This window comes from Nicotiana attenuata, chromosome 1 (genome assembly GCF_001879085.1).
Source record: "Nicotiana attenuata strain UT chromosome 1, NIATTr2, whole genome shotgun sequence".
Classification (NCBI taxonomy): Eukaryota; Viridiplantae; Streptophyta; class Magnoliopsida; order Solanales; family Solanaceae; genus Nicotiana; species Nicotiana attenuata.
Genome location: NC_031989.1, coordinates 64,129,108 through 64,142,533, shown reverse-complemented (window position 1 = coordinate 64,142,533; position 13,426 = coordinate 64,129,108). Strand labels below are relative to the sequence as shown.

Genomic DNA, 13,426 nt, shown 5'->3' with positions numbered 1-13,426 from the left:
ACTAAAAGCTCCCCACAGACGGCGCCAAATTGTTTGACCAAAAAGTGTTAAGCTCTTTGAGTAAATCAATTAATAATGATAAGAAGGGTGAATCTTAGTTAAGGATAATAAAATCTAAACCGAATACTAAATGAACTAGGCAAGATGGATGATGTTAGTTGGTATGTTTGAGCTGATCAAATGCTCATAAATGAACCAACATAAATGTGCAATAAATATAGATTGATGCGACTTAGCATAACAAAAAGGGATTTACTTTCCAATAATTGTAAGACTCGAACGATTCCTTCCTCTGACAACAATGTGGAATGAATGGAATAATAGAGAGTTCTCGGATCCTTGGATCTTGCAAATATAGAACCGAAAATGTGAGCTTTGAACAAGGTAATCAATTAATAAGTCAACTTTTGTATATTCTCAGGTCAACTCTTTATATAAATAGTGCTCTTATCGAGAAGTGAAGCTCCCCTCTTGTTCTCTTCCTATTTATAAGGGACATTTCCGAAAAATCCTAAAAAGTACAAAGCAAGAAATATCCAAAGGAATATTCCTTGTGTCTATATTTGAACTTATGCTACTGTTGTCTCCTCATCCCAGCTGCCCGTCTTTAGCATCAACCGTCTTGAAAGCACCCCTCAATTGTTATACCATGATCGACCCCGTCCTTTATCTTACTTATACATTACCACCGATACGTCAAATTTAGACCTATACAAATCTGAACTAACTAGAACTAAAAAAAAGTTACTCTGAACTCTTTTCGTTTCAGAAAAGGTTGTTGAAACTCAAATAAGAAACACGTGCGAAGATACATACAATATTAGGATATGTGAACTTCCTGGAAATTATCAGACTTAACAAATGACGAGTTGACGACTATATATTAAGTAATAAAACCTTAAATTTCCAGATACCTAATCAACTTCCATAGGATAGACTACAGAGGAACAAGAAATCCCAGAAAAGATTTTCCTAGTATTTGTCGACCAATTAAAGAGAATGCAGCCTGGAATTTCATCAGAAATATTTGACCTAAGCAATATTATATGCTACGATTCCATGGAACATGACTTCTCTGAAAATTCTTCGTTTTCAGAAATCTTTTCAGAAATAAGCAATCAAAAGGGAGATACTACTCCTACTTCATTACAAACGTGCAATAACCTAGGAAGTAAGGAGCGTGGTGTACACGCACCAACAAACTGGAGGAGATACAGAGGCGTGAGGCGACGCCCGTGGGGAAAGTTCGCGGCGGAGATAAGGGACCCTATAAGGAAAGGCGCTAGGCTTTGGCTCAGGACCTATGAGATGCCTGAGGATGCAGCATTGGCTTATGATCGATCAGCGTATAAACTGCGAGGGGCACGACCTTATTGAATTTTCCTCATTTGATTGGTTCAAATGTAGTGGAGCTTAATAGAGTGAAACCGAAGAAGCGTTTACACTCTCTTGAGCTGTCCTCTCCGTCCCAAACAACCAGTGAGTGTACTACTCCAATTCCAAAGAAGAGAAATGTTGAGTTAATAAACAGCCTAGCCAAAGCCAATTATTTTAATACTCACAGTATCTTGGAGAGAGGTTTGAGTTGGGAACTTTTGCCTAATACTTCTTTTGGGTTGAACAATTAGGGGATAATCATATAAAGGATTTGAGCTTCAACATATGCAAGCAGGAGTATTTACTTATGTAGCAAGGAATTACATGGTGTATTAACTGTTGTTTTACGACCTCAATTTTTGCCAATGGTTTTGGTACGTGGATAAATTACTTAGGGGTCGTCTCGATAAGTTAATGCGTAAGTATAATATAAGGATTGTAATAAAATGATAGTAATTTCTGTATTATTTAGTGCGAGTGCATTCTTGATAGAGAGGTTGTTCGGTTCATAGTGTAAAATACAGATCTATAATTATGTATAATATAAATTAAAGTATGTGTTTGGCTTTGAATTGGATAAACTTTTGGTTTCGATTATAATCTTAGCAATGCCCAAAAGGTATTAAAGAAAGCTTCGGAAGAAGGGCAATTTTATCATTTGAATTGTTTTATTCAAGTACAGTTTATCGTTGTATTATATTGTTAGCCCACATCATGTGCTGTAAAATAATGCAATTACTGGTCATATATAAATTAATACTGGTATTAAGTCTACCTGTCACGACTCTAAACCCAGACCCGGTCGTGATAAGTTGGTATCAGAGTCTAGGTTACATAGGTCTCACAAGTCATGAGCAGGTTTAGCAGAGTCTCGCGGATCGGTACGGAGATGTCTGTATTTATCCTCGAGAAGCTGCGGAACCTTTAGAAAAAACTTCACATTCTTGAATTCTTGTCGTGCATCCTTGATTTAGCTTAAAAAGTAACTCTTGGAATTCCTTCCACGCATTCGTATGCGCGAACGAGCGCTCAGTATCAGATGTGTATCGATGGCTTGTGATTCCCTGATTGAGGGGCGAGATGTGATCTCTATGTGCTGATGTTGAGCCAGTCTAGAGGACTCGAGGCCGGATTTTTGCCTATAGCTTGAGCACCGAGGTGCTGATTGTGTGAGCACGTATTTTTGGATCTATGTGTTCTGTTGTGTCCCTATTAAGGGAAGTAATGACTGGAGAGTACGTGATGAGGGTGATGTGACTGCGAGATGTATTCATATAATTTAGAAGCGACGAGAAGGGTCTGCTAGAGGATGGAAGAACTATTAGGTGCCTGATTTCCATCTTGATTTGAGGTATAACACCGAGTTAGGGGTGCGTGAAGAATCTTTTCCCGTTTCCTAGTTAGGAGTGAAGTAAATTTCATGTTGCGGTATGAGTTCAGACTCAGGAAGACTAAGTGACTGCGTAAAGTTTATGTCGGTGGAAGGTATACAGAAATATTAGTTGGAGGCAAAGCAGGTGGGTTATCTCCTGCGCAATGTTCTGAGTTTGCGCAATCCTTATGTTGTCTGTTAAAAGATCTCAATTTCAAGTGAAAGATATATGTTGTAATTTGAATTTGGGTCGCTTAAGAGAGTGGGTTTAACTATCACGAGGGTGAATGTGAGATTTGCAGAAGATTTAAAGTACCAAATGGTCTGTGTTTCACGAGCTTATGAGGACTGAGTTTAACCTCACTACGGAAGTATGGCAGTAATAGAGTATATTCATTATGAATTATGGTACGTGTTTTGATCTATGGCTTCGAGCCAAGTGGGGGAGCTGCTATTGATTAGCTGATTGCACGGTTATGTGCTATGTTGGTTCCAGTTTGAGGCGTGCTGGTGAATCAGTTATGGTTTGCGGAGATTGAGCCCGAGGATGGCTCGGGTAAAGGAAAAAATTTTCGACTAAGGTAAGGTTATATCATGCTTCATAGGTGTTTGAGAATCACGGAATGTCTTGAGTTGTTGTTGATAAAGAATGCTCAGTGCATAGGAAAGGAAAGTGGCTTGGTTGCATCAAGGTAAGGTTATATGCTGCAGTGTCAGAAGTGCCAATGAGGCGCAGGTTGTTCGGTTATTTTGATCGGGCTAGTTGCAGTTTGGGTCGAATGGATGACTATAGAGAATGGTTCTAATGCATTCTGGGTTTTACATGTAACAATTGGAGATTTTCAGGTGTATAATTTGGCTAGAAACTGAGGTTTTGCATTTGGAGGGGGTCAAGACTTGAGTCATTTCTATATCAATTATGGAATTCTATACATCAGCATTAGGAAAGTAATGTCTTCAGATTCACAGGAGGTAGTTTCAAGGTAGGTATTCTGAATGTGGTGCTTTTGGGGAATATTTGAAAAAGAATTCAGCGGGTTGTGAGCCTTAGACTGTGTGGTATCATGCTTGTGTCTCGTGTGGTGAGTCTGGGTTGAGGAATCGCGATGTTATAGCAAGAAGCAGTATTAGGTTAAAGGTAAATCGGAAGGGAGCTCGGATAGATGGGATAGTTTGGTAGTATGCCGAACCAGTATGGCAAGGATATGATTAGTTCTTTGGATGTTTGCGAGGTAATGAGCTTCTATAGGTGTTTCACGGTAATGCTCTTAGATTTTGGGTGGCCTGCGTAGCTTGGTTAAGTTAGAAGGATTCATTCATGTCAGCTTTGGTTTTGTCAAAAGGGGAGACGGAGAGTTCTTGATGATTTCTACTGCGGTTAGATGCGTATTTTCTGCGAGTGTAAGAAGCAAGGAATGTGTAGAGATTTTCTTCTGAATGGGATCAATGGAAAGTTCTTGGTTGGTTGAGTACATAGTTGCTTGTGGCTCGGAAGGGATATGAAGTTTTCATGTTATCCTAGGATGGTATGGTATATGCGGTATGTTGTGGGGATTGAGATTTGCGTGTGCAAGGTTACGGTTCAGTTCTGAAAGGAAGGTCATAAAACTCTTAGGCAGCGGGCAGCTTCAGATAAATAGAGAAATGAGCTTCAGATGATTAGGGAAATGATCTTTAGATGATTAAGAAAATGGTATTTCTAATTTGGGTGATTTGATGAGAGTATATGTCTCCGGAAAAAGGCGATGTGATTAAGCTGATGGTACTTCGGTAGTATGGTGGCACTTTCTTGTTGGATCAACTGCTGATATTCGAGTTTGCTTGGTGGCACAGAAGAATTTTAGAGTATCTCTCGTGGAATGATTGGGATCAGGTATGGTGATTCGTGTGCTATATGGAGTTGGAGACTGGGAGTCCTCGTGTTCAGGTTACGTTGTGGTTGTGGGTCGCGTGCATCGGCGCTGTGTAGTGACTACCAGAGTTTAGAGACCCGAGTGGATCTTTTGCTGCTTGGTATGTTAGATTTTGGATGTGATATTGGGTATAGACTGGTTGTCGCAGTGTTGTGTCATTCTAAGCTATTGCACTAAGGCGGCGATGTTGGTTATGCCGGGAATGCCACGGTTCGAGTGGCGAGGTTTGACGGATTATGTCCTTAGTAGGGTGGTTTTATATTTCAAAGGCCCAACGGATGGCTGGGAAGGATTGTTTTTCTTATTTTGGGCTCTCGTGATTGTCAGTGCAGAGGCTCCTTATATTGATTCAGTTCCGGTGGTGAGGGACTTTTCGGATGTGTTTCTTGTGGCCAGGCATGTCGCCGGGCAAGGTTGTTGATTTCGGTATTAATTTGATGTCGGGTACCGTATTGTATGGCACCGGCAGAGTTAAAGGAGTTGAAGGAGCAGCTTCAGGATTTCCTTGATAAGGAGTTCGTTGTGTAGGCCAATGTGGATGCGTGTTCTAACTTGAGTCGGCTTGGTTGGCTCCGGATTGTATTGTTGAGGGATGTGTTGATCCGATTGCTATTGAACTTATTAGTAAACTGGGGAGGTCTATGAGTTACCTTTCTGTGTTGTGAGGTGTTATGATTTGTTGGTTATAGGCACATATGGTGCGGTTCTATTGGGGTTTCATAGTGGAAGTCGAGCGGGAAGAGTAATTGGGTGTTGCTCGGTTAATGGCGTATCGGTTATGTCCTTTCGGGTTTGCGTGGCATATGTTATTTGCTTCACCGTGGGTGTGATGATTTGCTTTGGTTTTAGACATCAAATTGTGCGTGGTTGTCGATTTCGAGCATAGTGACTTGAAGTGTTTCATGTGGAGCAGTATTGGGATAGGATCGCGCATTATAGCGAAGTTATGTGGGGATATGACCTTACGGGTTAGATTCATGTGCTCTATTTCTATGATGTGAGGCGGGTTCTCAGCCTGGTGTTGTGGTGGTACTGGTGAGCTTGCGGTATAGCTCTTTCATTTGAATCACTTTCATGATTTGAGGATGTTCGGATTGTTCTTATTGGTGCGTGGATTGCGCAAGTTGCGACTTTAGTATGCATTGAGGTGTCATGCCACCGGAGTGGTTGTGTTGGATTAGATGAGATCGTTGGGATCTTTAATGAATGCGAAGGGATTCGATTTCAGCCTGTTGGAAGGATAAATATCGAGGTTCGGCTCAGAAATTGCTACGGTTTTTGCCAAAGGAGAAGAGGCTTCATGAATGGTTGATCTAAGAAATGGTTATGGCTTACTGTGTGTTTTATTTATCATTGGCAGTATATGTAAGTGTTGGGATGAGACCTTAGTTGATAAGAGGTTTTCTATCGGTATTCGGTTGTTGTGTGCGGCTGCTGTGATTAGAAGTTATCGCTGAAAGCATGGTATATCGTGTAAATGCACCTGAGGTTGCAGGTATGGGTTGTTACAGCTTGATCGGGCTTATTCCCAGTATAAATGTGAGAATTCATATCGCATTGAAGATTTCAGAAGTGGAAAGGTGGTTCTATGGTTTATGGGCTAGATTGAATTGTGGAATTTCAGTTTCTATGTGTTGTCGGACTTGTATGAGATAGGGTAACGTGGGATCACCCCCGGGTATATGCATGGTACGGCTATTCAGCGAGTGGTTGCTTTCGGAACAACTCTGGGCACGTTCGAGGACGAACGTATGTTTAAGTGGGAGAGGATGTAACGACCCGACCGGTTGTTTTGAGTTTTTGCACATTGCTCGTTAGTTATCGGGCATGACCTGCCCCGTATGATGTATTAAGACTTATGTAAATTGTTGGTTTTGGTTTCAGGGTAATCGGAATGAATTTGGAAGAACAGCTCCCATTTTGAAGCTTGAAATTTGAAAGGTTTGACCAATATTTGACTTGCTTGTGTATGATCTCGGATCGGCATTTTTATGATTTGGTTAGCTCTGTTAGGTGATTTGGGACTTAGGAGCATGATCGGAATGCATTTTGGAAGTCCGTGGAAGGTTTAGGCTTGAATTGGCGAAATTGAGATTTTGGCGATTTTCGGTTGGTAGGCGAGATTTTGATAAAAGGGTCGGAATGGAATTCCGAGAGTGGCAGTAGCTTCGTTATGTGATTTGGGATGTGTGTGCAAAATTTCAGGTTATTCGGACGTGGTTTGGTTGGGTTTTTGATCAAAAGCGGAATTTGGAAGATTTTTAGAAACTTAGGCTTGAATCCGAGGTGTTTTGGTTAATTTAGTGTTGTTTGAAGTGTTTTGATGATTGGAACAAGTTTAAATAAGGTTTTTGGATATGTTGGTGCCTTTGGTTGAGGTCCCGGGGACCTCGGGTGAGTTTCGAGTGGTCAATCAGACCATTTTGAAGCTTGGAAGCTGCTGAAGTTTTGCTGTTGCTGGTGTTTCTGCACCTCCGGCTTGGGGACCGTAGGTGCGGCGCCGCACGTGCGGAGGAGCTATCGCAAAAGCGGAAAAGAGGCCAGGTGAGCAGAGACCGCAGAAGCGGTAAGGGTAACAGCATCTGCGATGTCGCAGATGCGGAAATGCAGTCGCAGAAGCGATTTTTGGCTGGATTAGTGACTTTCGCAGAAGCGGAGAAATGACCGCATATGCGGTACCGCAGAAGCGGCTAAAGTGCCGCAGATGCGAAATAACTGGGAGTTGAATAAAAGAGGTCCTTCGCGAATTTTGGGTTATTTCACCATTTTTGACCTCGGCTTGAGAGCTTTTGGACGATTTTGAAGAGAGATTTCGAGGGAACTTCGCCAAGGTAAGGATTTTTGGACCTAAAACACATTCCTATGGTAGTAATTCATGGATTAAGGCCGTAATTAAAGGAATTAAAGGGCTAAAAATGGAGGATTAGGGCTTGAGTTTAAAAGGCCTTTGAATGAGGATTTGAGGGGTCATTTGGACTCCGATTTCAGTGTTCTTGATATGTATAGACTCGTGGGAAGATAAGGAATCTATTGGTGTAAAAATTTCTGAGCTTCGAGAAGTGGGCCCGGGGCTCGGGTTTTGCTAATTTCGGGATTTGTGCCCTTTATTGATTGTTTTCGCTTGGGCTTTGTTCCCTTGGCATATTTTGACGTCCTCGTTCTGATTTTGGATAGATTCGACGCGCGTGGAGGCCGATTCGAGGGGCATAGGTGTCGCGAGCTAGAGATGTAGCCGGTTCGAGGTGAGTAATGATTGTAAATGATGTTCTGAGGGTTTGAAACCCCGGATTGCACATCGTAGTGCTATATTGAGGTGAGGCACACGCTTGATGACGAGCGTGGGGTTGTGCACTTTTGGGGACTGTGACTTGGTCCGTCCCGATTGATGATTTTACCGCGTATTTGACTGAAATCTATTTGTTATCATCATTATTTGGGCTGCATGCCATATTTGGGCTTCATGCTAACTATTTGGACCCTTCGGGGATCTTTGTTGATATTTTCTCACTGTTTTGACTTTATACTTGAACTCAGTCATGTTATTTTCCACTATTTTTAAAACTCAGCCATGTTCACTCAGTTTTAATACTCAAATGATATTTAAATGATGTTTTGGGATGAGAAACACTGTTTTACTGTTGCCCGAGAGGCTTATGTGATTGTTGACTGAGTAAGGCCGAGGGCCTGTGTTGTAAGGATATCTTTTGGGTCGGGCTGCACGCCGCAGCGGTGATACACTGATACTGATTTGAGGCCGAGGGCCTGAGATATGTACGCCACGAGGTGGCTTGATTGATATGAGACCGAGGGCCTAGATTTGATGCCACGAGATGGCTTGTTATTGCGCTTGGGCCGTAAGGGGCCCCTCCAGGAGTCTGCACACCCCTAGTGAGCGCGGGTACCCAGTGTGATGTGAGATATAGCCCGAGGGGCTGGTATTGTTCGATGTGATTGCCCGAGGGGCTGATATTGTTCTATGTGATTGCCCGAGGGGCTGGTACTGTTCTGAGATATTGCCCGAAGGGCGGATTTGTTGACATTGTGCCCGAGGGGCGAACCTTATGTGCTTATCTTTCTTATTTGCCTGTCATTTACCTGCTTAATTGTGCATTTGTGCCCGTGGGGCGGATTTTTGTGCTTATCTGCACTAGGTGTTCTGCATTCATTTGCGCAACTGTTGAAAAAGTCATTTTCAAAGAAGTTTAAACTAAGCTAAGATGTTTTAAAGGATTTTACAGCTTCATTGCTTTCTTACTGGTTTTTGAAACTGCTTCTATACAGCATGTTGATGCTCTTTTCGTGATTTCTTACCATTCATACTTTAGTTATGATTATTACTCACTGTGTTGGCAGTACTCATTTTACTCCCTGCACCTTGTGTGCAGATTCAGATATTTCCTGGACCCGGTAGCGGGTATTGATTGATCGGAGGCAGAGTCGTCGGAGTTTAGCAAGGTAGCTGCCAGCGTTCGCAGCACTGCTTTCTCTCTCTTCATCCTATTAGACTGTACTGAGTACATTTCAGACTTTGTCAGTTGTATCCAGACTTAGTAGATGCTCATGACTAGTGACACCCCGTATCGGACTGAGTTGGGTTGTATTCCGCGTATTGTTTTGTATTGTCATTGTTACTTCTGAGTTTATATCATGTTTTAGACGTAATGCTTATTGTTTAATTGCTTAAAGACTGGATTGGAAATGTGTCGGCTGGCCTTGTCTTCACGAGAGGCGCCATCACGACCGGGTTTGGGTTTAGGGTCGTGACAGTTCCGGATATTAAATGATAACCAAACGAAGTAGAATTAAATTGTACTATACTGGGATTATTTTCCCTAATATATATTTGAACTCCAAAGTTTCAAAAGTGGACCATCTCGTTGAAAAGCTTTCGTATTTTTTGTTGTTTCTGTTATCATATTGCAAAAAAGAAGTAAGGGGAAAAAACGTATCTGGTTGATGGTCTTGAGAAATAATGGAGTAATCAAATAATCATATGTATCTTCTTATTTTTTTTTTTTTTTGTTAGCTCAAAGTATATATATTATTGGCGAGATGGTACTAGGCATGTCTTGTTAGAACAGAAAAAAGAAAAAAAAAAAAAGATGCAGAAACCTCTCAACTTAAGACAAAATCAAGAATAATGCATATCCTGCAGGTGTGCATGGTCGATTGAGACCTTCAATAAAATTCAAAGAAGAAACAATTTAGTAGTATGTTAGCCTCTAAAAATGTCAAAAATTGAAGCACTAGAGAATGCGATTCCATTCCTTTTATTTCTGATTTTTTTTCAAGAGTAACTTCAAATGATCACCTCAAAGATAATTTTGTAATTATCAAGAGCGGGATGGTACATAACCTTAGGAAGGCACATTAAAGCATTTTAATTACTCCTATCACGCAAATTTTAATTGACATCTTAATATTCACAAAATTGACAAGACAAACGCGCGAGGGGTAACCAGTACCAAGAGGCGGAGATGGTACATAAACTTGATCCTTTTCTTAAAAGCAATAATCCAAATTATTCTCAACTAAGAAATTAATTAGGAGCGATGAAATTACGCCAACACTATTGCCTTGATCACGGTTGCTTGAGAATAACCATAGGCTTTGAAATCATCACAATCTGTCACCATAAGCATGCATGACATATTAATGAAATCTTGATTATCTTTGTCTACACTATCCATAAAACTAACAGTTGTCACACCTCCTTTTATACACACCTACCCCTAAGGACAGTGTATAAGAGAGTTTTTTCAATTTAAGTGACATTATTCGAAATGGGATTATTTAATTATTTAGAGTCGCCACTTGGGATAGGTTTGACTTTTGGTGTCCCAAGTCACCGGTTTATCTTGGATCCCAAATCGAGGAAATTTCGACTTCCCGAATGGAGTCTGCGAACCAGAAATTCTTGAGTAAGGAATTCTGTTAACCCGGGGGAAGGTGTTAGGCACCCCCGGATTCCGTGGTTCTAGCACGGTCGCTTAAACTATCATATTTGGCCTATTACCTCATTTTAACACATGTTTCAACCTATAGTGCAATTTTAAATTATTTACCCTTTTATTTAATTTTAAGGAGAATTGCAACGTTATTAAAACATATCTCGAACCACGTCACATAAATGCACCCGTGGTTTTTGATGTATTTTAACATCGTTGGGACTTGGATTTGGGTCACATAAATGCGCACCCGAGTTTAGGAAAGTAAAATTATTAAAGGACGCGCCTAAAGTGAGTAATGTATTATTAACTTTGCGGGAGGCCATGAACATTCGCTAAATGGCATGTCCCGAATTCTAATGATTTTTTTTTAAAAAGATAATTATTGAGGGCCACGCAATTTGGGATAGTATTTGGCGCGGTGCACCTCGTTTTATTTTTTAAGGCCATCCTAAAGGGACTATTATTCTCTATTAAATATTGTCTCTAAAGGCCTAATTAATTAGCATTTGTTTGGGCCTCAAGATCAAGTCCAAATTCAAACAAGAGGAAAACCTCTTAATTCAAATTTGCTACTTAACTCGGAAGGCCTAAACGTGCATTACCAAATTAAATTGTCAAGTCTTAAAAGAAATCAAGCTCTCAGCACATTGGGCTTTAAGAGCTGCCCAAGCGTGAGAAAATTGCTGGCAGGTTTTTATAAGGAATTGTCCAGTCGTGGGCCTTGGCACAGGCCCAAGCGAAAAATGAAATAGAATCAACAGGCCTGAATCGAGACCCCCATGATCTCACTATTTATTTTATAACTGGGCCTATTATTAATATAACCAGGCCCAATATAAAGCTGTGTGTATACAAAGCTTCAGCTGTAAAGCTGACTATTATTATTTGGGCCTTGCATTTGGACTCAGCGTGAAAAGGGCAAAGTCTAGCTATGGACCAAGCACATTCAAGCAATTTTGAAATGAGGCTATGGGCTTTAGCTGAAGCCAAACCTAATGACTAGTCACAAAGGAACATTCTGCAATTTGGGCCTGTTTAACATTTTTTGACAAACGAATTCATTCAAATCAACACTAACTCTTAGCCACTTAATTATTCAACTCACTCAATTTATTTAGCATGTTTATACATGGATAGTTACTTAACTGACCTGGAACTTAACAGCTATTTAATCCCGACTAATATACCTCAAACAAGCTTAATCATAGGCTGGAAGTTAGACATAACCACTAATATTCATTTCTGATCTTTCAGCAGGCAAACATGACAAGCTTTAAAAACCGGATGGCTCATCTTTCAGGATTTCATGACAACTCGCACGCAGACATTGTTGGGACGAATCCTTTCAGTCCCGATTTTCATACGCAGTAGTGTAGAGAGTGGGCAAATGTCTACCCCAGAACCTCCGTCTACCATGACTCTCTTCACATAATATCCCTCATATTTTACAGTTAAGTGCAAAGCCTTGTTGTGAGCGGCCCCTTCTGGAGGCAAGTCGTTTTTGCTGAACGAAATCTGATTGACAGCAAAGAATCTTTCCGCCATTCTTTCCAACTGTTCCAACGAAGTTTCAACTGGCACGTATGCTTCATTCAGGATCTTCATTAAAACCTTTTGATGCTCGGGGGATTTCATCAGCAATGACAACAAGGACACTTGTTCAGGATACTTTCGCAGTTGATCAACCACCTCATAGTCGGCCATTTTCATTTTCTGAAAGAAAGCTTCCGCTTTCTCGGCACTTACAGGTTTCTTAGATGGGAACCGCCTTCTGGTGGCATTGTTTACCTTTTCTATGTTTGAGTATTTCTCAACGGGGTGATTTTCTGGAAGTTCCCCCAAGATTTCTTTACCCTTATACGTAACCACCATCTGATGGTAATTCCATGGCATTGCAGCAGGGTTCGTCATAGGCTTCTGTGGTGTGCGTCCAATAACCATGGGCTCATTCAGCCCTGATGGTTTAATTGTCCCCCGCACCACATAGGCTCCCTTGGGCACGTACACCTGGGCTCCCTTTTTCAATTCCAATCTCTTTGGAGGGCTCAAAACCAATTGTTTTTCTTTTCGGCCCCGTGGAACATAAAGGACACCATCTTTGGGAGGCATTATCTCCGTTCCTGTCTCAACTTTCTTTTCTGGTTCTGACTTGGAGACTTTGTTCTTCTTTTCCCCTTTACCTTGCTTCGGGGCAACCTTTGGCTTTCTTTCCGCATCAGCAATAGCAATTATGGCCTTTCGCCGGATCAAATTCTTTATCTTCGCAAATCATTCCAATCACGGGCCCATTATTGTGCGCTGGCAGTGGATTATTGGTCACGTTTGGGACATCCTCATCCCTCAGCCTTATTTTTCCATGTTCTATTAAGTTCTCCACCGCTCTCTTCAGGGTCCAACAGTCATTTGTATCATGGCCTTCTGCCCCTGAATCTAGGAGATACTGGTGGGGGAGTTAATGAATTTTCTTGAGAGTTAGTCATGGCGGAGAATTTCTGGAGGATTTTTGGAAATTTTGGAGAATTTTGGAGAGATGGAGGATGATCAGGGGTTTAACACTTAATGACAGTTATGGAGTGAAGTAGGAATATGTGGAGTGTATTTAAAGTAGAGTATGATTAGGTGCAGTAATGGCAGTCTTTTGCAGTGGTCAATCAGGGGTCTAATCTCATTAGGACTCCGGTCTTTGAGAGGTAATTGATCGACGCTAGTTTTAAGGAGATAATCCCGTTTTATTTAGAATTCGAGGAGAATGAAACTGGTTCAATGCACAACGGTTAGATTTTTAGGAGTTTGGTTAGGATAGGACTTCTGCT

The 13,426-nt window shown here is 41.2% G+C and overlaps 1 protein-coding gene across 1 annotated transcript in view; it reads left to right on the top strand.

Moving 5' to 3' along the window:
* The window catches only part of LOC109236782 (ethylene-responsive transcription factor ERF107-like), a 2,413-nt gene extending 1,036 nt beyond the window's left edge, over positions 1-1,377 (top strand). The window contains exon 3 of the mRNA XM_019402999.1: positions 1,097-1,377. Within this exon, the coding sequence (XP_019258544.1) occupies positions 1,097-1,377 (281 nt within the window). The remainder of the gene's footprint in view (positions 1-1,096) is intronic.